At 37.8% G+C, this 21,607-nt stretch overlaps 2 protein-coding genes across 2 annotated transcripts; both read right to left on the bottom strand.

Annotated features, from left to right (window-relative positions):
* Nucleotides 1–4,879: 4,879 nt before the first annotated feature.
* LOC145105239 (uncharacterized) lies at nt 4,880–5,461 on the bottom strand. The gene is made up of 2 exons (XM_079042373.1): nt 5,225–5,461; nt 4,880–5,119 (listed from the first exon to the last, which is right to left on the bottom strand). Exons 1-2 carry the CDS (start codon nt 5,459–5,461, stop codon nt 4,880–4,882), a joined length of 477 nt encoding a protein of 158 aa, XP_078898499.1.
* A 12,901-nt stretch (nt 5,462–18,362) lies between these two features.
* On the bottom strand, nt 18,363–19,685 carry LOC145107561 (uncharacterized). Its single transcript, XM_079044465.1, has 3 exons — nt 19,578–19,685; nt 19,411–19,492; nt 18,363–19,322 (listed from the first exon to the last, which is right to left on the bottom strand). Exons 1-3 carry the CDS (start codon nt 19,661–19,663, stop codon nt 18,534–18,536), a joined length of 957 nt encoding a protein of 318 aa, XP_078900591.1. The 5' UTR covers nt 19,664–19,685; the 3' UTR covers nt 18,363–18,533.
* Between the last annotated feature and the right edge of the window lie 1,922 nt (nt 19,686–21,607).

Raw genomic sequence — 21,607 nt, 5'->3', positions numbered from 1 at the left:
CGATTGTGATGGGTGATGTCTGTGTCATAGTGGGCATGGATTGGTTGAGTCGGTTGGAGATGTGATCGACTGTGAGCGTCAGATGGTGACCATACGAGACCCTAGTGGGGGAGTACTTACGGTGTATGGCGAGGGTACCAGATTTGGATCAGTTTTCTGCTCTGCTGCCAGGGCGAGACAGAGTCTACAGCAGGGTTGTAGGGGATTTTTAGCGTAGGTGATGGATACACGGGTTGCTACAAAGAGGCTGAGTTCTATCGCCGAGGTTCCAATAGTGTGCGAGTTCCCGAATGTTTTTCCCGAGGAGTTGCCGGGTGTGCCTCCCGAGATGCAGGTGGAGTTCCGGATCAATTTGGTTCCGGGAGCGGCGCCTATTGCCAAGGCACCTTATCGGCTTGCACCGCCAGAGATGCAGGAGATATCCTCACAGCTCTAGGAGCTGCTAGGGAAGGATTTCATCAGACCAAGTAGCTCACCGTGGGGAGCACCGATCCTTTTTTTCAAGAAAAAGGATGGTTCACACCAGATGTGCATCAATTACAGGGAGTTGAACAAGCTGATGGTCAAGAACCATTATCCACTACTGAGGATCGATGATTTATTCGATCAGTTGCAGGGGGCATCTTGGTTTTCCAAGATTGATTTGAGATATGGATATCATCAGATGAGAGTTTGCGAGGAGGATATCCAAAAGACGGCCTTCACAATTCGTTATGGGCATTACGAGTTTGTGGTGATGCCTATCGGGCTCACCAACGCACCAGCAGTGTTCATGGATCTCATGAACCGGGTGTGCAGGCCCATGTTGAATCGATCGGTGATCGTGTTCATCGAAGATATTCTGGTGTACTCGAGGTCCAGAGAGCAGCACGAGGAGCATCTTCGGGAGATTCTTGGAGTATTGAGGGCTGAGAGGCTTTATGCCAAATTCTCCAAGTGTGATTTCTGGTTACGAGAGGACGAGTTCCTAGGACACCTCGTTAATCAGAATGGGATATTGGTCGACCTGGCCAAGATTGAGGCAGTTATGAGATGGGAGGTGCCGAGATCCCCGTCCGAGATCAGGAGTTTTCAGGGTTTGGCCAGCTACTATCAAAGATTTATCAGAGATTTCTACAAGATTGTTGTTCCTCTTACCAGATTGACCCGAAAGGGTGTCACTTTTGCCTGGGGGCTTGAGCAGCAGGCCTCATTCGAGACTCTTCGCCAGATATTGTGTGAAGCTCCAGTGTTAGCCCTTCCCGAGGGAGTGGAGGACTTTGTAGTCTACTGTGATGCATCTATATCAGGGTTGGGTGCGGTGTTGATGCAGAGGGGGCATGTGATAGCATATGCATCGAGGCAGTTGAAGCCTCATGAGACGAGGTATCCCACCCACGATTTGGAGCTGGGGGCGGTGGTGTTCGCCCTCAAGATCTGGCGCCACTATCTGTATAGAGTCCGGTACACCATATACACAGACCATATGAGCCTGAAGTACCTCATGGATCAGCCCAACCTAAATATGAGACAGAGGAGGTGGTTGGATGTAGTGAAAGACTACGACTGCAAGATCTTATATCACCCAGGCAAGGCTAATGAGGTAGCCGATGCCTTGAGCTGTAGAGCAGAGAGTGCTCCGGTTCGATACATGTGTGTGAGGATGAAAATGATAACTCCAGTCCTAGATACCATCCGAGAGGCTCAGGTGGAGGCTGTGAGGCCAGAGAACCTCAAGAGGGAGCGAGTGGTCAGCCAGGTTTCCGAGTTTGAGACGGATAGTCGGCGGCTTATGGCTTTCCGTGGGCGGATTTGGGTGCCCTATACAGGTGGAGCTCGGCGCATACTGACGGAGGAGGCACATAGATCGAGATTCTCGATCCATCCAGGAGCCACTAAGATGTATTTGGATCTGAAGAGAGATTACCGGTGGCCCTGTATGAAGAGGGATGTGACATGGGTAGTTGAGAGGTGCTTGACCTATCGTCGGGTTAAGGCGGAGCACCAGCGTCCACATGGCCCGTTACAGCCTCTAGAGATTCCCCAGTGGAAGTGGGAACATATTTCCATGGATTTTATCACCAAATTACCAAGAACCGCGCGAGGTGTCGACGCGATATGGGTGATTGTGGATCGGTTGACGAAGAGTGATCACTTCCTTGCTATCAGTGAGAGCTCTTCTGCAGAGAGATTGGCCGAGATTTATGTGAGAGAGGTGGTGGCACGACATGGAGTGCCGACATCGATAGTGTCAGATTGGGATGTGCGTTTTACTTCCAGGTTCTGGAAGAGGTTTCCTGAGGAGTTGGGTACCCGATTGCACTTCAGTACTGCATACCACCCACAGACTGACAGGCAAAGTGAGCGGACGATTCAGACGCTTGAGGACATGCTGCGAGCATGTGTCATGGACTTTGGAGGAAGTTGGGACACCTATTTGCCCTTATATAGGCTGAGGTGTCATACTCCCATCTGTTGGGGAGAGGTAGGGCAGAGAGTGATGGGTAGCACTGAGATAGTACTCAAGACGACTGAGCAGATTCAGCAGGTCAGACAGAGGTTACTGACAACTCAGAGTCGTCAGAAGAGTTACGCAGCTCGGCGACAATCCGAGCTAGAGTTCCAAGTTGGAGATTTGTCTTCCTGAAGGTATCCCAGTGGAAAAGGGTGATCCGATTCAGGAAGCGGGGAAAGTTGGGTCCTAGATATATCGGTCCTTTCAGAGTAACTGCCAGAGTGGGGAAGGCAGCCTATCGGTTGGAGCTACCTGCAGAGTTGAGCCATATTCATAACACCTTCCACGTGTCTCAGTTGAGGAAGTGTGTAGGCGATGAGACTGCGGTGGTACCCTTAGAGGACATTCAGGTAGATGCTAGCCTGAATTACATCGAGAGACCGATAACAATTTTGGATCGAGAAGTTAAGACCCTGTGGAACAAGGATGTGCGACTGGTAAAGGTGCAGTGGGAGCACCGCAGGGGATCCGAGTGGACTTGGGAGCTGGAGTCCAAGATGCGCGAGCAGTACCCAGAGTTGTTTCCGGAGCATGACTTCGAGGGCGAAGTCTGATTCTAGTAGGGGAGAATTGTAACATCCCGACTCCCAGGTATAATATTTATATATTTATGTATGAGTTGTTGAGAAACTCGACGAGTTGGATGCCCCAACTCGTCGAGTAGAGGCAGATTGACCACGTGGGTTTTATGACCAACTCGACGAGTCGGAGAGACCAACTCGGCGAGTTGGTGCTGTGAGAGGAAACCTTAATTCTTCGGGGTTGGGTCCTATTTAAAGGACCTTAAGCCCTCATTTCCGCCTCACCAGCCACCTTACTCCCCTGTGTGAAACCCTAATCTCCTATATTGAGCTAATCTTTGGGCATTTTGGTGCACCTTTTGAAGAGAAGAGAAGATTATCAAGGCAAGGAACGAGAAGAGGCTGTTGGATCTGGTGTTATTTCATCTTTAGCTTCTGTGGAAGGTAAAAAGTCTTCACCTTGCTCATTATTGTGATTAGATCTCGTTTTCATGGAGTTTTAGGGCTTTTTTCATCTTTCCTTGAGACCTTGAGTGTGTTGATCATATCAAGTGATTGAGACTTCCGATCTGGACCTTGTGAGGTCCCTAGAGTCCAAAGGTCCCAATTTTATCCAGCTGTAGAGGAGCTTTTATGCTTAAGACCCTAAATAGAGCTTGTTTTGGCATTTCAAGCCCTGAGTGCCATGCATGGACGTAAAGATTGTAGCTTTACATGGTATCTGAGCCTTGGGAGGTTAGATCTAGAGTTTGGGGTTGTGAATCTGCCTTAAAACGTGTAAATGAGAAAAGATACTTAAGGGACTCGCCGAGTTGATGAGCCAACTCGACGAATCGGCTAGGGTTTTCCCCGACGAGTCTGGACAGGAGTAACTCGACGAGTTGATGAGACAACTCGGTGAGTTAAGTTGGTTTTTCGCGACTTTTCTGAAGGAACAAGGGAACTCGACGAGTCACATAGATGCACTCGACGAGTCGGGTCAACATGGACTGTTGAATCGAGTGTTGACTTCAGTTGACTTTAGGGTTTGGTCAAGACAGGGATTATTGAGACCATGGAGGGGTAGAATGGTCTTTTACCTATTCCAAGAGTTAGAGAGAGAGATAATGGCCTTTGGTTTATTTAGAGTTGTGATTTGAGTGTTAATTAGAGATAATTATCACATGTGTTAGGCGGAGGCTAGATCGGTGATTCGTGTACGAGGTTTATTTACTTGCTTACGAGGTGAGTCTTCTCACTATACTTACCTTGTGTGGTGATTTTGTGTGACCTGAGGATCTTGTGTGTTTATATTGAGTATTGTGATATCCTGCATTATGTCTTTGTGATTTATGCTGTGTATTATTCTGAGCTTTACTGAGTTAGGACCGGAGGGTCCACCCGAGTTGTGGGACCGGAGGGTTCCACTTAGACACATTGACCCGAGGGTCTTATTTGAGATATAGCCATGAGAGGCTAATGAGTTATGTGTGGTATTTTGGGGAACTCACTAAGCTTCGTGCTTACCGTGTTATGTGTTATGTGTTTCAGGTACTTCTCAGGATCACGGGAAGGCGCCGGCTTGATTGTACACACGAGGCAGAGTTATGTTTTGAGGATCATGGATTGTGTTTAAACAATTTTATGAACATGTGTTTTGATAAATTGTCACTTTGGAGATTTGTGAACTATGTTAATGAGAATTATGTGATTTTTTTAAAATGAAAAATTTGTTTGAAAATTTCCGGTGTTACATTGGGTCTTCCATTGCATGACACAATCCAAAAGTTGTATCTATTAACTTTAGCTCCAGAGTAGTTGATTGCCCATTTGTGAAAACCGTTATTTCCGGACAATCTTTGATTTCCGAAGCAACTAACGATGGTCATTCAAAAGCCACCTTCCCCATGCAAAATCCAATGAGATTTGGAAGCATGTGAAGTGTTATGGTTTTTAGACAAGGGAACATAACCTCAGTGGGTGTAATTTCAGAATCTTCAACTTGCTTGACAATCACATCCATATTCTTGCAGTTACTTATTTGTAGCTCTTGGAGCTGCAATAGACTACCAACCATGCAACTAGTGAACACATGTCCAAGAAGATGACATTTTTCAATCGACACCTTTGTAAGGTTTGGAAAGTTCAACACTATCCACCAATTGATCTTCCACATATGTTTCAGGTTTGGTAGTCTATCTAGAGTCATCTATTTTAGCTTCTGAAATACCACAATAGATTGTGTTCCAATATCCACATCTTCATTTGTCCCTTCTGCTACTTCAAATACCTCCTCTGTTACATAGTAATACTTGGCATCAGTAATAGACAACTTTTCAAGATTCTTCACATTAACCAACTCGTTGCATGGAAAAATTATGTGGCTTTTCAACAATTTAACTTCTATTTGTGCATCTACTTCAACTAAATTTGAAAAAGACCAAGGGAACTGAAGTAGCTTTATCATATCTGGAGTAAAAGTTATTAATCTGTCTGCCTTTGGTTATTATTAACAAATTAATATGTTTTCACAAATGGGCAATCAGATTAATATGTTTCATAAAGACCATGAAAACCCGCATGACATCCTCGAGGTCATTTATGATCTCACATTGATGTGCTGGTTAACCACACACACTCCATCAACAACCATAAATTCGAGTATGTGCTATCATTTCATCTTTGTAGTCGCACATTTAGTGTTTCGGTTACACACACACGCTCCACTAACGACTTGCAAATAAATGATGTGCGTTTTCATGGATTAGCATACAATTTCACATTTTCTTGAAAGTAACTAGAGTGAGATTTTATAGAAGGTTCTAGTACTTTATATATTATACTTTTAATGTGATTATGTCCTATCAAATTCATTCAACTAACAACCTTCCACCATGCAAAGAAGCAGTGCGTGAAAAGGACACCCATTCAAAGGTCATTTTATAGACCGTTTCCTTATACATCTCTTATAGTATGGCCTCGTGAATGAGGCGTACTAGAGATTCGACCGACTTTTAGTTATACGTATAGTAATATACTATTATACATATGTATAGGGCGTATTTTAAACTTTTTAAATTACAAGGTTCAAATCATATTAATTCAATTAACCTTTAGTTAACTAATGTTTGAACTAAATAAGATTTAAGAATTATCTTTAATTAAACCTTTAATTAATTAATATAAAACTTATTAAAGGATAATCATATTATCTAATTATCTTATAATTGGATAATTACATTTTTAAAATCTTCCTTATATTCAAATTAGGATTTTTAATTATCTCGTTTTTATATTATGATTTTAGACATTTAACATAATATTAGATAGCTCATAATATGTGACAACTCGAAATTTCTATCTTGTACAACCATTCACTTCAATCGAAGTCGGACTTGTTTTTGCTAACTTTTAGCACTGTTTAGAGTCTGTTTGAGTGTTCTAAAGCCTAGTACCTTCAAGAAGTAATTATAGGAAGTATACTATAGAGTTCAATGTGCAACATTCAAGTCTCAAAACTCCAAGAATTGGAGTTTACGACCATAAAATGGAGTTTACGGCCGTAAACTCTATGGTATATATATGACACTTAGTCATTTTTAGTCACTTTTACCACTTTCAAGCCTAGAACTCGGTTTTGCTCTCAAGTATCATCCGATTTTTCACTAAGATCTTCAAGATTGTAAGTGTTTCTTCCCTTGATTAGTTGATATCCTTCAATATCTAGTGATTGTACATGATTTCATCCATGAAATCTCTTCATTTTGATAGATCTTCAAGTGTTCTTCATTTCACCAAGAACACAAAGAACACACACTAGTGTTCTTGGACCTTAAACACCCTTACAAGCTTCTTATAAGTAAGTACACTACTCTTAGCTTATTATATGCTTGAATCACTTGTTAAACTCTTAGAAAACATCAAGAACTCAAGAACATATGGTGTTTACGCCCAAGGCAATCTCCTTGGGCCGTAAACACTCATAAGTGGTGCATTTGTGCCACCACTCCTTCCTAAGGCTTAGAATTGAACTTAGAACATTTCCTATTGACTTGTAAGACCTTAAAACACAAAGAAATCATGGACAAAAGGGTGTTTACGGCCAAGGCAATCTCCCTTGGCCGTAAACTCTACTTGTTGGTGCAAAGCTGCCACAAACACCTTCCTAAGCCTTTGATCTAGGTCTAGAACACTTCCAAGATGAGTATAGGACCTTAATCATCAAAATGGTACAAGTTACCATGAGTTTACGGTCGTAAACTCACTGGGCCATAAACCCATGGGCCGTAAACTCATGTGGTAATTACCATTTGGGCCGTAAAATCCTATGTGAGGCCCTACACCCCTTATATGCAACCGTATGTGGTTTAACACTTCATAACAAGTGTTTCCTAGTCCCTAAGGTTGCTCCATTTCATGATTAGGTGTTATAAACACTAATTAGAAACATATATGTGTCATTATATGTTAAATAGGATCCGTGTGTGTGCTCAAGTCTTCACTTGACACTTAGCATCCTATACCACTCGTTCATCCAAACCACTCACTATAGGTGAGTTCATACCCCTTAATCTACCTTTTAAATGATTTTAAATCCTTTTATGGGGGGGGGGGGATACAAGTTGAAACATTATAGTTATTATATCAATCACATGTGATTAATAACTATCAAACATATGGATTTTCTTACTTTTCAAACTGTGTTATGAAACAAACTACTTCAAATCGTTTTGTAAACTCGTTTACATATTAAATACTTTTATTAAACTCTTTTAAACTTATATTTGTCAAATGCGTATCTATATAGATATAGTTATATAAGTAGGATTGAAAGGACTTAGGACTGATAGCTCACCTTACTTCCTGTTCCTTGTTTGGTTGTGAACTTAGGGTATCGGTTGTTTGTCCGAAGGTCGTTTGAATCTTAGTTATATATTATGTATATGTATATAGATATAAAAGTTCCTTCATTCAGTTCAATACCTTTGGGTAGCAAGGGTATACAAACATGTTCATTCATACAAACAACATTGCTAGTAAACTATAATAGGTATAGTTTAGGAAGTTACTAATATTATTACTAGAACAATGAAACATACAAAGAGTCAGTTCATACATGAGTCAATACATACTATTATGAGAAACTAAGAGAACATACTATTATGAGAAACTAAGAGAACATACTATTATGAGAAACTAAGAGAACATACGATTATGAGAAACAATACATACTATACATTATACAAGAGAACATACTATGATGAGAAACAAAGAGAACATACTACATACTAGACAGAGAGAACATACATTACACTAGTACATACAAAACATATACAAGAATACTATAACATAAATGTGAGCCACTATTTCGGGGCATGGCATCACCTGTCATGACTCGTTTTGTATCCAGAGTCTCCTAGAAGGAGAGCGTGAATTTGTGTATAGATCTATACTGTATTGACTATCCTACACCTTGCTGTTCGCTATAGTGGGACTTGCAAGTCTACGGGTGCCAAATGTCATTTCTTCCGACGTCTTTCATCGTCGTGTTATTAGTCGATGGTATGGCGCAACCATCTCACATTAAACCTTAATTAACGACCGGATTAAGGTAGAAAGTACAGCAGTAGTTACTATAATACTACACTACAGTACTTTATTATTTCCCCATTGCATTCACATTGTGATCTATTCACATAAAAGGTAATGTAAAACTATAATTTTGATTAATGATAGTCACACTTGGGAAAATACACACTCTTACAAGAAACAAACATACAAAATATTTGATGCCTTGGTAGAAGGCTACGTTTAGTAGAAAATATAGGATTTTCTAGGAGATGCAAACATTTACTACAAACATTTACAAACTTATACATCAAGCACCTACAAACATTTTCATACAAACAATGACACTAAAATGGTTATGAACTGACCAACTTTAAAGCTGATAAACTCTTTCAAAATAACTTGTATTCTCAGTTCATCAGTAGACAGGTACCGATGCCAGGTTTTGAGAAGATGGAGCTCGTTCAAGACTCATCTCTTATTTTGATTTACATTTTTGGTGTCTTATAAACTTCACAGAACACAATTGTATTAAATTATATTATTAATGCAATGGATGATGTTGTTGCTTGTTTACTACTATGCTTTGTTGTGATACTGTACATGACGTCCTCCACCCCCGAACGTTTCCCCCGTTCCGGTTTTGGGGTGTGACATAATCATCCTATCTTTTAAATAAGGCAAGAAAATTCTGAATTCTTATTTTCAGGCAGTCACCACGTCGTGGCAGAGGACTGCCCATGATGTGGCCAGAACAGATTATCATTTTTTTTTTGTTTTTTATGTTTCATCTCTTATGCACTAGTAATAGAAAAGGATGGCTCTGATACCACTGATGGGTTTTTAGGTTACTATTAGATTGTACATGCGGAATTTCACTGAAATCTTAAGGGTACATGCAACCTAAAAGGATCTATGTCTTTTCTCAATTAATAGCAACATACTTATGAAACAAAACTATAAATCCTATTAATCAAATTCATGAATAGAACCACATACCTATTGCTTGATTCGAAACAAGTTAATCAAATACCCTTTGTAGTCTCCTTGAAAAACTAGCTCCAAAAGTATGGCCGCCTCTAATGGTTCACACCCAAAACTCAAGAAACCCTGAGATTGAAGGGGAGAGGGGGAGTAGAATATCGTTCTCCACCTTCCAGGTATGATAAGTGTGACATCCCCATTTTTACAGCCCAAAAAGACCTTTTTTTATTTATGCTTATTTTAAAACAAATTTTATTTATAACTGTAGAATTTGTCCCATAAAAAGTATTTTCGAAGAAATGTTTTTCATTGATTATTAAAAACTTGGGATGTCAAAACTAATACAAGAAACATAAGCAAAAACGTAGTCATCACTGGCCTTACAACATCTAATGGCCTACATTTCCTCGAATTTCTCATGAGATCCAAACATTATATACCTTCGTACAGCTACTTGTGATACAAAGAAAATGAGTCGGTCAGGTTGGGAAACCTGGTGAGTACATAGGGTTTTCAACCCACAATAATATAATTAATTAGTTTAATTATCTATTTCACATCAAACAATTAATCCAACTACCCATCCCCGTTTTCTTCTATATTCATCTCCAAGGATCTATCCTAAGAATCATCGCGCAACATTGAGCTGCCAATACTGTTACAAGGATTTCTCCGCAATACATGTTAGTAGGGAATAGAGTACATCAATTGAACACGTAGTTCATCACCTATAGGTTGTGAACCTACCTGTGTTCCACTGGACTGTCCAGAATAGTTTGTGGTCGTCACCTATACTCTGTTAGATGACTACATAATTAGTATAATAGTACTGCGAATGCCTATTATCATCGTTTTCATCTCTCATCACCCATCACCCTCATCATGTGTCTTCCCTCATCACCCATCACCCTTACCACTATTCATATTTCATCACCCATCACTTCCCAATGCATTATAACTTTAAAAATAAATATACATTATAAATCTTATAAAAATCATCTTATATTATTTCATCTTGCACAGGATATCTTAATCACAGATAATAAGCACATATAGCATCTAATTATCTAAATACTTCATATCTATGTGTAAGATGAAAGTAACTATGCACTCACTTGACAAAAGTGGATGACTGGTGAATTCGGCAGCACTCTGCCACCCACCTTGAGTTTTCCTTTGATGTTACCTCGGTACGAATATTACTAAGTCTTAGTCTTATATTCCTTGAGACACTAATGATAGTCTAGATTCCTTAATAATCCTAATGTATATTGATCTATAGCTGATAAGGAGCAACCAGGTAAGATCATATCTTAGGTAGGGTCCGTTTAGTATATATAAATTATATTGTTTGGAAATCCCACTTTAAATACCTCATTAAATCTAGCCTGGACATCACCTCTGTAAGTAGATCAATCAGTATTATGACATGGAATCACTGATAAATCTTATGTATAGATTCATAATAACGAATATGAATATAAATATAAGTTACACTTGAATTAAGATAAATGTAGCTTAACTTATAAAGGTTTTAGCGAAAACCGGGAAGTTGAACGGACAGAACTCCGAGTAGAAAGTTTCTATTTCCCGACCACTCTGATGCACTAAATCCCCGAACTGATCAATAAAAACCTTAAAGTTGGATATAGAGAAATTGGGAGGATTTGAGAGTGTTTGGAAGGTTTGGTGTGAGAAATAAACTAAAAACGCGGAATATATATAGGCTGAAGCGAGGGTGCGCCACGCTCAGACAAGAGGCGTGCCGCGCCTCAGCGTGGTGTTGGCTCGCTTTTTTTTTTCTTGCCACGTGTCGCTACAGGAATGGGCCATGTCACCTCATTCTAGAAGGTGCTACGTGTCCGTATTTTTTTTGATCCAAGTGTCGCTATCGAAATGGGCCACGTCACCCGATCTCTTGGAGAGGGCGGCTATCCGACATGGCCATGTGGCGGCACCAGGTGCTGCCACGTCATCAGTCCAGGTAAATTCTCGTAGATCTTCAGACAACCATAAATTTCACATAAGAGCTCCATGTTCAACGTTCTTTATATCCCTGAAATCCTCTCAACGAGCTCTACAACTTTCATTAAGGTCTCAACAACTAATTCTCGCTCTAACTAAAATTCATATTTGGACTGATTTAAACTGTTAAAGTCCCTACGAAATTCATAACTCCTTCATATGAACTCCGTTCTTAACTTTCTTTATATCGACGGGCACACATTCATGATATCTTCAACTCTCGTTTAGATTATTTAGGCTAACAATCAACTGATATGAATTTCGATTTCTATGTCCGCACTATCGCGCTGAAACTTCAAAAAATCATAATTTCCTTGTACGAAGTTAGATTTGGATGTTCTCTATATGCATGTTCTCTCTTTTACGACTACTACAACTTTCGTTTAAATCACTTAGGCTAATAAGAAACTTAACTCTGATTCACTTTTTCCTATACGCATAGCTGTGTCGGTTTAATCGTGAAACTTTGAAGAAACATAACTTCTTCATACGAAGTCAGATTTCAGAGTTCTTTATATGTACAGAATCCTTGTAACAACTACTGAAAATTTGCTTAAACTTATTTATCCTAAATAACATTCTATCAAAGTGTCATTTTATCGCTTACCGATAAATTCCTTAAAAAACTTATAATATGTAGTCTGCGACACGCAAGACTAGAGATTTCCCCATTCGAGGGTTCAAATTATAATAATTATCACTTATTATATCTTAATTATCTAGCCCAAAGTTGCATGTGTTACAATAAGCCACAAAATTAGATGTCCAAGGGTCCTATTTATAATTTAGCTAACTTGAAGATGAATCCAGATTTGAATGATTAAATAATATATTTAATCCCTAATTCAAATATTTTCCTCATCTGCAAGCAGGAGGCTTCTGGAAACCCTAAAGAGGCTCCCAAAACCGTCCATGCCATGGACTTTTTTCGAATTGCCTTTTTTGTTCAACTGTTGAACAATTACAATTCACCCATTGCACCTTTAATCAATTCCAATTAATCTCGAATTAATTTCAGATTAATTATGATTAATTCTTAATTAATTAATACTATTTCTAATTAATATATTAATCATATATTATATTAATAGATCATTTATCTCTCTCCTTTGATCAATCCAAGCCATTTCCTGGTTATAAGGGCAACCTTAAACAAATTTTTTTTATTCATCAACATCATACCAATTTAGTTACGACCTTAGACACCTTAATCCAACACTTTCCACCTTTAATCCAAGCCACAGGAACCATTGATCTCTTCTTGATCCTTCTCCAACCTCAAAATCGCCAGAGCTTAGATATGGAGGGTTTGTGGGTACATTATGACTAGAATGAAGGCTTAACATCCTTTAACTCTGTTGCGAAACCACATCGCGGTGGTCTCTTTACCGCGCCGTGATGACCAGTTGACCTCAGTCAATGGCAATCAATTACGCCACCACGTCGTGGCGATCTACTTTTCGCTTCGTGGGGCTCTTTCTCCCATAACAACCTACTTTGGCCACCACGTTGTGGCACCCATATACCACGCTGCGGGGAAAAGTACATTTCCCTCTACTTACGACAAAGTCTCTTCTGGATCCTCATAATTGCTCTCCGCATCGTGGTGATCTATTCATTGCACCGCGGTAACTGCTTGACAACATCTCCTTGGCTGATTCCATTCCAGCTTTGGGATAGTTTTTGTCCCAACTTCTAATGAGCATAACTTATTCATTTCTTACCGGTTTTTTATGATCTTTATATCCACACGAAGTTGGGAACATACTCTAAAATTATGTTAAGTCATTTCTCATTGACTTAATACGGTCTTAATCTATTAAGTCACAAAGTTGGTCAAAAAGCATAAAATTCCTATTTTACCCTTTTGACAAAAAATTCATCTTCTCATGCATTCTTGCTCTTGAACTTACTCATCTTACATCTTCTAAGTGAATTCAACTTATCTTGGCCATTTTCATGAAGTCACAACTTCATATTGTCATATTTTTTTCTTATAATTGACATTTTTCCCTTTTAGTCAGTATTTGACTAAAATTCAACTTCCTCTAAATTTCAGGTTCTTACAAAATTGCTTTAGTGGCAATGGGTCTTCTGGTGCCAGAAGTAACAAAAATAGTAATTATTACATATGACATAGAATCATGTACCTTCTTACATTTGGCATGTAGAAAGGGGTGATGTTCTGTAAAAAGGTTAGGTTGTTGCTGATGTTGGTTCAACATTTGATTTTGATGAATCTGCAAATGATCAGGCAAAACTAATATTATTGGTTGATGATGGAAATTTAATTCCACATGGGGACCCAATGGAACAATTTTAGAGCCTCACTGAATTTGTTGGGGAAGAGATTGAATCTAGAGAGGAGGAAATCGATCCCCAACAAGCCTGAAAAGAAAAGTACACTTATTATTTTTCAAATTCTGAAGAAACAAGACCACTCATTAAGAAATGCATAGACCACTTAGCATTTCCCGAATTATCATATGAAAAAATGTAAAGGTTCTATATCCTAAAATCACTCTTTGTATGTGAATCTATTTCAACTGTTCGAAAGAAAAGAAGAGCTTAAGCTTGAGATTTAAATGTGTTATTGAGGGCTTTCAAATTAGAGTGAGAAAATCTACAACATTCAAGTTTGAAGCTATTTTCTTAGCCAAAAATCGTAAATGACAACTAAGGGACACAAAAGATAACACTACAAATTCATTCAATTTCGTAATCCGTATGAAAGCCACACTTCCTCAAACACACATCTTCGTCTCCATCATGCCAAGCCAACAAGAAAGTGTTGGGTCGTTTCTTGAAGGACATATTATTTATAGTACAAGGAATATGTTGTATGGAAAACTGATCCAACGAATTATAACTGACCAACTTAGTGTACATATTTTGTATTGGCAAGCATGGAGTACAAAAATATATGCTCTAAATTTGTTGAGAGGGACCCATGAAGAAAGCTATCAAATACTTACTTTATATTGTAACATTTTATAGAGGAAGAATCTAGGGACCATGTAACATCCCAAAATTTAGGACCAAAAATTTCATTTTTAATCAAGTAATTTTAAAACCAATAGTCTAAAAACATCCATACTGTCATCCCATATCAAAACCAATATGACAATAATCAAAACATGTCATAATAAAACATCATCAGAGTATAAATCCCAATGATCTCATGTGCAAAAATCATGTTGTGATGCGCTGTGATCATGCCGACTCCTTTCCTTTCGAAGAAGAAGTACCTGAAACCAAAACTGAAAGCCGTAAGCACGAAGCTTAGTGAGTTCCTCCATCATACCACATACCATACAATAAACATACTGCCTAGCATATCCGGGTGCTGGCCTACCCCTTCGGTCTCTTTCAGCCGGTAACCTCCTAGCATATCAGGGTGCTGGCCTACTGCTTCGGTCTTCAACCGGTAACCGCCTAGCATACCTGGGTGCTGGCATACCCCTTCGGTCTCTTTCAACCGTTTACGGGGACTATTTCACCCCTACCACTACCACATAATACCCTATCATATACACATAAATCACATACTACCTAGCATATCTGGGTGCTGGCCTACCCCTTCGATCCCTTCGACCGGTTACGGGGACTATTTCACCCCCTATCACTACCACGTAATAACATAGCATACAAACACATAAATCTCAACAGATAGTGACATACCAGACAATTATCACAAAGACAATTATCTCTACTGTAACGAATACTAGTGGTCCGACATTAGTGCCTTCGAACCACTCATACCGGGAAGGTAACTCACTTCAACTGTGTACCGAAATCGTGCTCCTCGGTTGGCTCGGGACTCCTTTCCCTAAAGCATAACAAGTCCCCTAGTTAGTTATTGGGTCCAAGTATAACTCTCTTATGGCCCAACTTCTAATACATGTCCCAAGGAAAGGTCCCCTAGTCCTTTCCTTAATGGGCCTTTTCCCCCAAAGGTCCATTCCATAATCAATTTAAGGCCCAAGTCCATTACTTTAAGCTTTAAACACAATAAGGCCCAATACCATAAATCCCAGTCCTAGGCCCAGAGGCCTTACTCCACAATAGGCCATGAGGCCCAACAAATCCAGGCCCAATCTTATAAGGCGCAAAAACCCATGTTAACCACTCTGCATGCGTACGCACGACGTGACGTATGCCCAGCGTACGCTGGTCTTGACCACTTTGGGGAGGTTGACCCAATACGCGCAACGTACCAGGGGTACGCCCATCGTACTGACCAGTTTCCTTAGAATTCCTTTTGTGACTTAATCTATTAAGTCCTAACGTCCAAAACATAGATCCAGGTCCTTTAAGAAGTCCTAAACCATAAAGTTACAAATTTTATGTCTTTGCATGCATGGATGGGGGTTAAGACATGATTTAAGTCCTTAAACACACTTTATGACCGTCTAACACTTTCATGGTTGTGGCTTAACCATCAAGGCCCAATTTTTATGACTTTAAATGCTTCCAAGAGCCCAGAAGGATAGCTCTTATGGGATGGAACTACCAGAACACAAGAAATCTCAACTATGGAGTCAAAATGTCACATAAAACACCCCAAAACTACAACTAAGCATGCAATGGTCAAGTTTTAAGCTTGATACCTCAAATGAGTCAGAAAAGATGCTAAACTCCTGGATCTACAAGCCCTTCTCACATTCTTGCTCCTTCTTCTAACTTCATCTTCTTCAAAACCACCAAAAATACCCAAAAGTGCACCAAGTTAGCTCACAAAGCATGCAAGAGGCTTAGGGTTCGATTTCTACTCGTTAGGGGCAGTGGAGGCTGAGGGAATGAGGTTTGGGACGGAGTTAATGTCTTTATATATGGTGCAAACCCTAAAATTTAGGGTTTGCAACTAGACAGGTTACGCCCAGCATACGCAAGGCTCCCCCCGCTTCGCGCCTCGATCGTGTACGCCGTGCGTACACTATGTACACCCAGCGTACGGTCTTTCTCACAATTACCATATATTACACTTAATTAAATCGAAGGGAAAATACCTGGTGACTCGGATGTTACAGACCATTACCCATATAAAGACAGATAATAACGACAAATTTGAATACTTTTTGTCCGTTATCAGTTGCATGGTAATATTTCATATGTATATATTTTATACTTGTTATAAATATATTTGATATAATTACTAATCTATTGTATTATTGTGTAGATTCGAGCATTTCAAACATGTTTGCGTCCTATTATTTTCATGGAGCCCACCTAAAAGAGAAATACTTGGGAACTATGTTCCTAGTAGTAGGTATGGACGATAATAACCAAATCCTTTCAATACTTTTTGATGTTGGAAAAACAGAAAGTGGGGAATCATGTATATGGTTTTTATCAAGACTGAAAGAATGTATTGGAGGTTTGACCCCTTTGGCTATCATATCTGATAGATCTAATTTCATTAAAATGGCCATTTAAGCCGTGTTTCCAAACATATATCACATACTTTATTGTTGACATTTGTTGATGAATATGCGATCAAAGATTGACTAACAAGAAAGAATTGAAATTCTGTTTTGGGAGGCATGAAAAGCTTACCGAGAGTCTTATTTTAAAGATTGATTGGGTAGGATACGACATGCTCTATCTGATGACTGTCATACATGGATAGACAAAATCAGTAACCATAAATGGGCAAAGGCATGTTTCCTAGGAGTTCCTTATATTATTTTACTTTCCTACTTCTATATCTCTATCCGCATCTATTTGAGAATTGTCTTTTAAAAAAGCAAAATGAGCATGAAGTATATACCAAAATTCATGATCGAACACAACGTCTAATTCAAAAACACAATTTTCATGATAGAAATTAACTAATCACGGACATTATCCCTAGTTGTAAATATATAATTATCTGGTTTTGAAATTCCTAATAATCATTTTCAAAGCACATATCCAAACATCTCACGAGCTGCATTAAACTTTTCTCTACAAATATTCACTTATAGAATCCATAATTAATATAATTTTTCAGATTTAGAAGAATAAATGAAATCATTTCACATTACAAAAAAGTATTAGCATTAACACATTTGCAATCTATGCAATAAAAATCAAATCATATAAATTCTGGATTCTAAAAGAATAATGCTTTCACCATGAAAGTCATATTCAATCCTATCAGTAGACATCACATTCTTTTCATCTTATATTGTCAAATATAGTTTCATTACAGCTAGTAAGGTAATTTTTAAGAGTAACTAACCTTTCGATTGTCGCCTTAATTTCTCTATCCATAAATTCTTGGGGGTTAGAAATCAGGACAAATGGAAGCACATATATCAAAATATTTATGATCTTCTTGAAATGGACCTAATGGTAAAAACATTTCTATTATTTACATTTAACAAATAAATTAACTAATCCTTATATGTATTCATTGTTGGTTTATTGATTTTAAAAGCCATATATGAAAAGTTAAAATGAGCCTATAAATACAATTTTTTATATAAGAAAAAAAAATCATTCATGCTATGATAAGTCGATAATTGTTATAAAAATTATCGAAACAAAATTCTATCCCTAGTCAGTCACTAATATGTAATATTAATGTACGTAAAAAAAAATAGGTTCGTAGAGGACATAGCCATATACGTTCGCACTCCCCATACAAGCCCGTGACTTCCTTTTATTCCATAATTTAATAACTCAACATTAGATGTCCTCCCTTAAAATTAAACTCCGCAAATTGAGCTCACTAATTTTTTTTAATTATTATTATTATTATTATTTTTTAATATTAAACTTGATTACAAGAGATGGGATGTTGCATATTTTCTCCTAAAATTTCAACTTTTCATTAAAATTTACAAATTACAATTCATATCGTCACATAACATCAAACAAGACAATATATGAAAAACCTTGATCGCTACAATATACTAGATAGGAAATTCTTCAGAATTTCAAAACTTATTATAATTTATTTTCAACCATAAAATGAGTCAAACCAATGCTCTTAGAACATTAAAGAAATCATGTTTGAACCCATCGGCATGGAAATGATTACTTGGAATAATCTTTGTGTAAATATAAAACGCTATGCAAGCGATGGTAGGCCCAACCCAAAACACCCAGTGCCCATCCCATAAATGACCTCCTCTAGCGATTGCTGGCCCCAAACACCTTGCTGGGTTCATCCCTGCACCAGAATAACCCTTCTTTCCTGTCAAACTCGTTGATATGAACACAAGAAGACCAAGAACAACTCCAATGATGGAAAACACGATGACAATACCCAAAGACTTTGCTTGACGATCATCATATGCTAACCAAATAGAAGCAAAAAGAAAGATGAATGTGCAGATTATCTCGAGCCAAAGGGCTTGGGTTGTCTCAATGCCCATAACAACTGGCCCGTTTGGGCCTGGTGCGATGATGGTTAGAGTGCAGCCTCCAAGTGAAGTAGTTTGTGTGATAGTTTTGGAGACGACAGCTTGAAGTGCGAGTGCTCCCAGTAGAGCACCTACGCATTGTGCAAGTATGTAGATAAAGGCTCGCGAGAGGGAAATGAGTCCAACAAGAGCGGCTGAGAATGATATGACTGGATTCATGTGTCCTCCTGAAATAGGGCAAACTGCTAGAAGAAGGATCGTGACGGTGATGGCAATGAGGATGGACATTAAAAGGGTTGGTGTTTTGGATTCTGTCTCGAAGGATGAAATGACTATGGTGTCTATCATGAACACCAGAACTGCTGTCCCAAGTAACTCTCCTATGGATGCCCGCCAAACCTAATCATGCATGCATGTAAATTATACATATATCGATCAATTTTTACTTGCAAAACACATGCAAAAATAAAAGTAATAAATCTATCACATTCATGGAATAAAGATCCTTTAAACCCAGTCTCTCTCCCAAGGTAATTACAGAATCTTCCTTCTTTCCATCATCAGGTTTCCTGTAAAACATCAAGTGTGTGGTTGTAATAAGACCCACGGCTTCTTTAATAATCAAAAAGAAAATAAAATAAATTTGGACATTGCCTTGGTGTGGCTGATAAAAATGGTTGGACTCTCTTCCCACAAAGACTTTCTTCATCATCCATCACTTGCAAACCATTTGTTGCCATTGCCTTGGCTGCATGCACCACCAGGCCTATATATATATATATATATATATATATATATATATATATATATATATATATATATATATATATATATTAGGAGTTTGAGGATTGAAAGTAAGGAATGAGTTTTCTATTATTAAAAAAAGATATATATTGAAGAATTAAAAAAATAATTGAAATGTTATTCTAAATGAGTTTTCTTTATGTAATTTTCTATAATTAAAAATATATTTTTTTTAACAGAAAAATCATGATTATTTAATTTTATACATTAATCTGTCATTTCTATTGAAAAAAATAAGGACTACTTCTTTAATTTGGACAAAATATTAAATAATCAGGATTTTTCTGTTAAAAAAATAAAAATTGGAATTAAACCGTAAACTAACACAAAATATTAAGATTTTCCTAATTTAATTAATAAAATATATTACATGTCATTTTATAGCATTTTACATCTTCAGTTTGTTTATTGATTAGTTTATCAAACTTTGTTTTTTATTACTTTAAACAATTAATATGCCAAACATAGCCTTAAACTTAATGATAAGATGTCTTAAAAAATCTTTTATTAATATTTAAACACATAAAATAATTCTTAATAAATTTAAGAAAATTGTTATTTAAAAAGATATTTTGTAGTACTAAACAGTGTTGTATTCGTTAGAACTTAGAATAAAAGAAATATTGTTATAAAATTGTTATGAAATAGATGATTATGTTTATAATTTAAGCATATGCTACTAATGAAGTTGCATGAAAATACAGTTATCTATCTTGATTTGGTTCCACATGAAATCCCCCTATTTATTTGAATGAAACTTTTTGTTCACATATATATATAAGTTTTAATATTAAGAAAGTAGGACCAAAGCTTTAACTATGTTATTTATGGCAATGGCGCAACCACTTGCACGTCGAGTCTTGATATATCATAGTTGACGATTTTTTGTCATACCTCATTAATTTTGCACATTTAATAACCTCAATGAATATATATTTAGGTCAAAACAAATCGAGATATTTTAGTTGTATTAATTCAAATTAAATTACATGAAATGTTTATTTAAAACGTCTGAAGTAATAAAAAAACCTGTCCTTTGTTTCTTAATTATATTATAGTAATTGTTTAACTAATTTATGTAATCACGTGAAAGGTAACAGCAACAGTTGGGGAGCATGCTGTTGGGTGAACTGGCGATATAATTGCATTACTTTTAAGCCGTCAAGTTAGAGACCTCGTGATTTCACTTTGTTTTATTTTTAATTTATACTTTTAACATCACTAAAAATTGTTGGATAATATAGGGTTTACGTTGGAGATCTGGATACAACTTGGACCGTGTGAACATTTTCCGAACTGATATATCTACCTTATGCCTGAGTTACAAGAAATTCAGTCTAGGATAATTCAAAATGACACTTACGATTCTAGGCACAAAAATCATAAGCCAAATTGCTAGAAAGATTTTGTGAGTGTTTAAAGAAAAACGAAAGCTAATTTCGTGTGTTTCTTCTCAAACGGAAGAGCCGTTTATATAATAAACGAGATTAGGGTTTCATTAGGGTTGGCCCGTCATGAGTTGCTTTGGAAGCAAGTCAGTGTAATCCAGATTTTAATGAGGATTTAGGGTTTCCAAAACTAACGAGTTTCGTTAGTTTTACCATAATCACCTTCAAGAATTTGAATTTCCCACTATGTTCCCATATGTAAAATTCGGAGAGCTTTTAGGGCGCTGCCCCTAGACCCTGCCAAAAGGGGCCCCGCCCCTTTGGAAACCCCAGACCCAGAGGCACTGCCCCCAGACCCCCGACTTGTCATCGAGCCGGATTCTAATCCGATCTTATACATGCGTGCACTCCGCACAAACCCATAGATATATTAGAGTACAAATTATGAAGCCCCTTAGCTTTTATGTTAGTTCCAGTTACATAAACTGACAT

The sequence above is a fragment of the Lactuca virosa genome, chromosome 4 (genome assembly GCF_052849685.1).
Source record: "Lactuca virosa cultivar CGN04683 chromosome 4, Lactuca_virosa_CGN04683_v6, whole genome shotgun sequence".
Taxonomy (NCBI): domain Eukaryota; kingdom Viridiplantae; phylum Streptophyta; class Magnoliopsida; order Asterales; family Asteraceae; genus Lactuca; species Lactuca virosa.
This window is presented reverse-complemented; position numbering and strand designations above follow the sequence as displayed.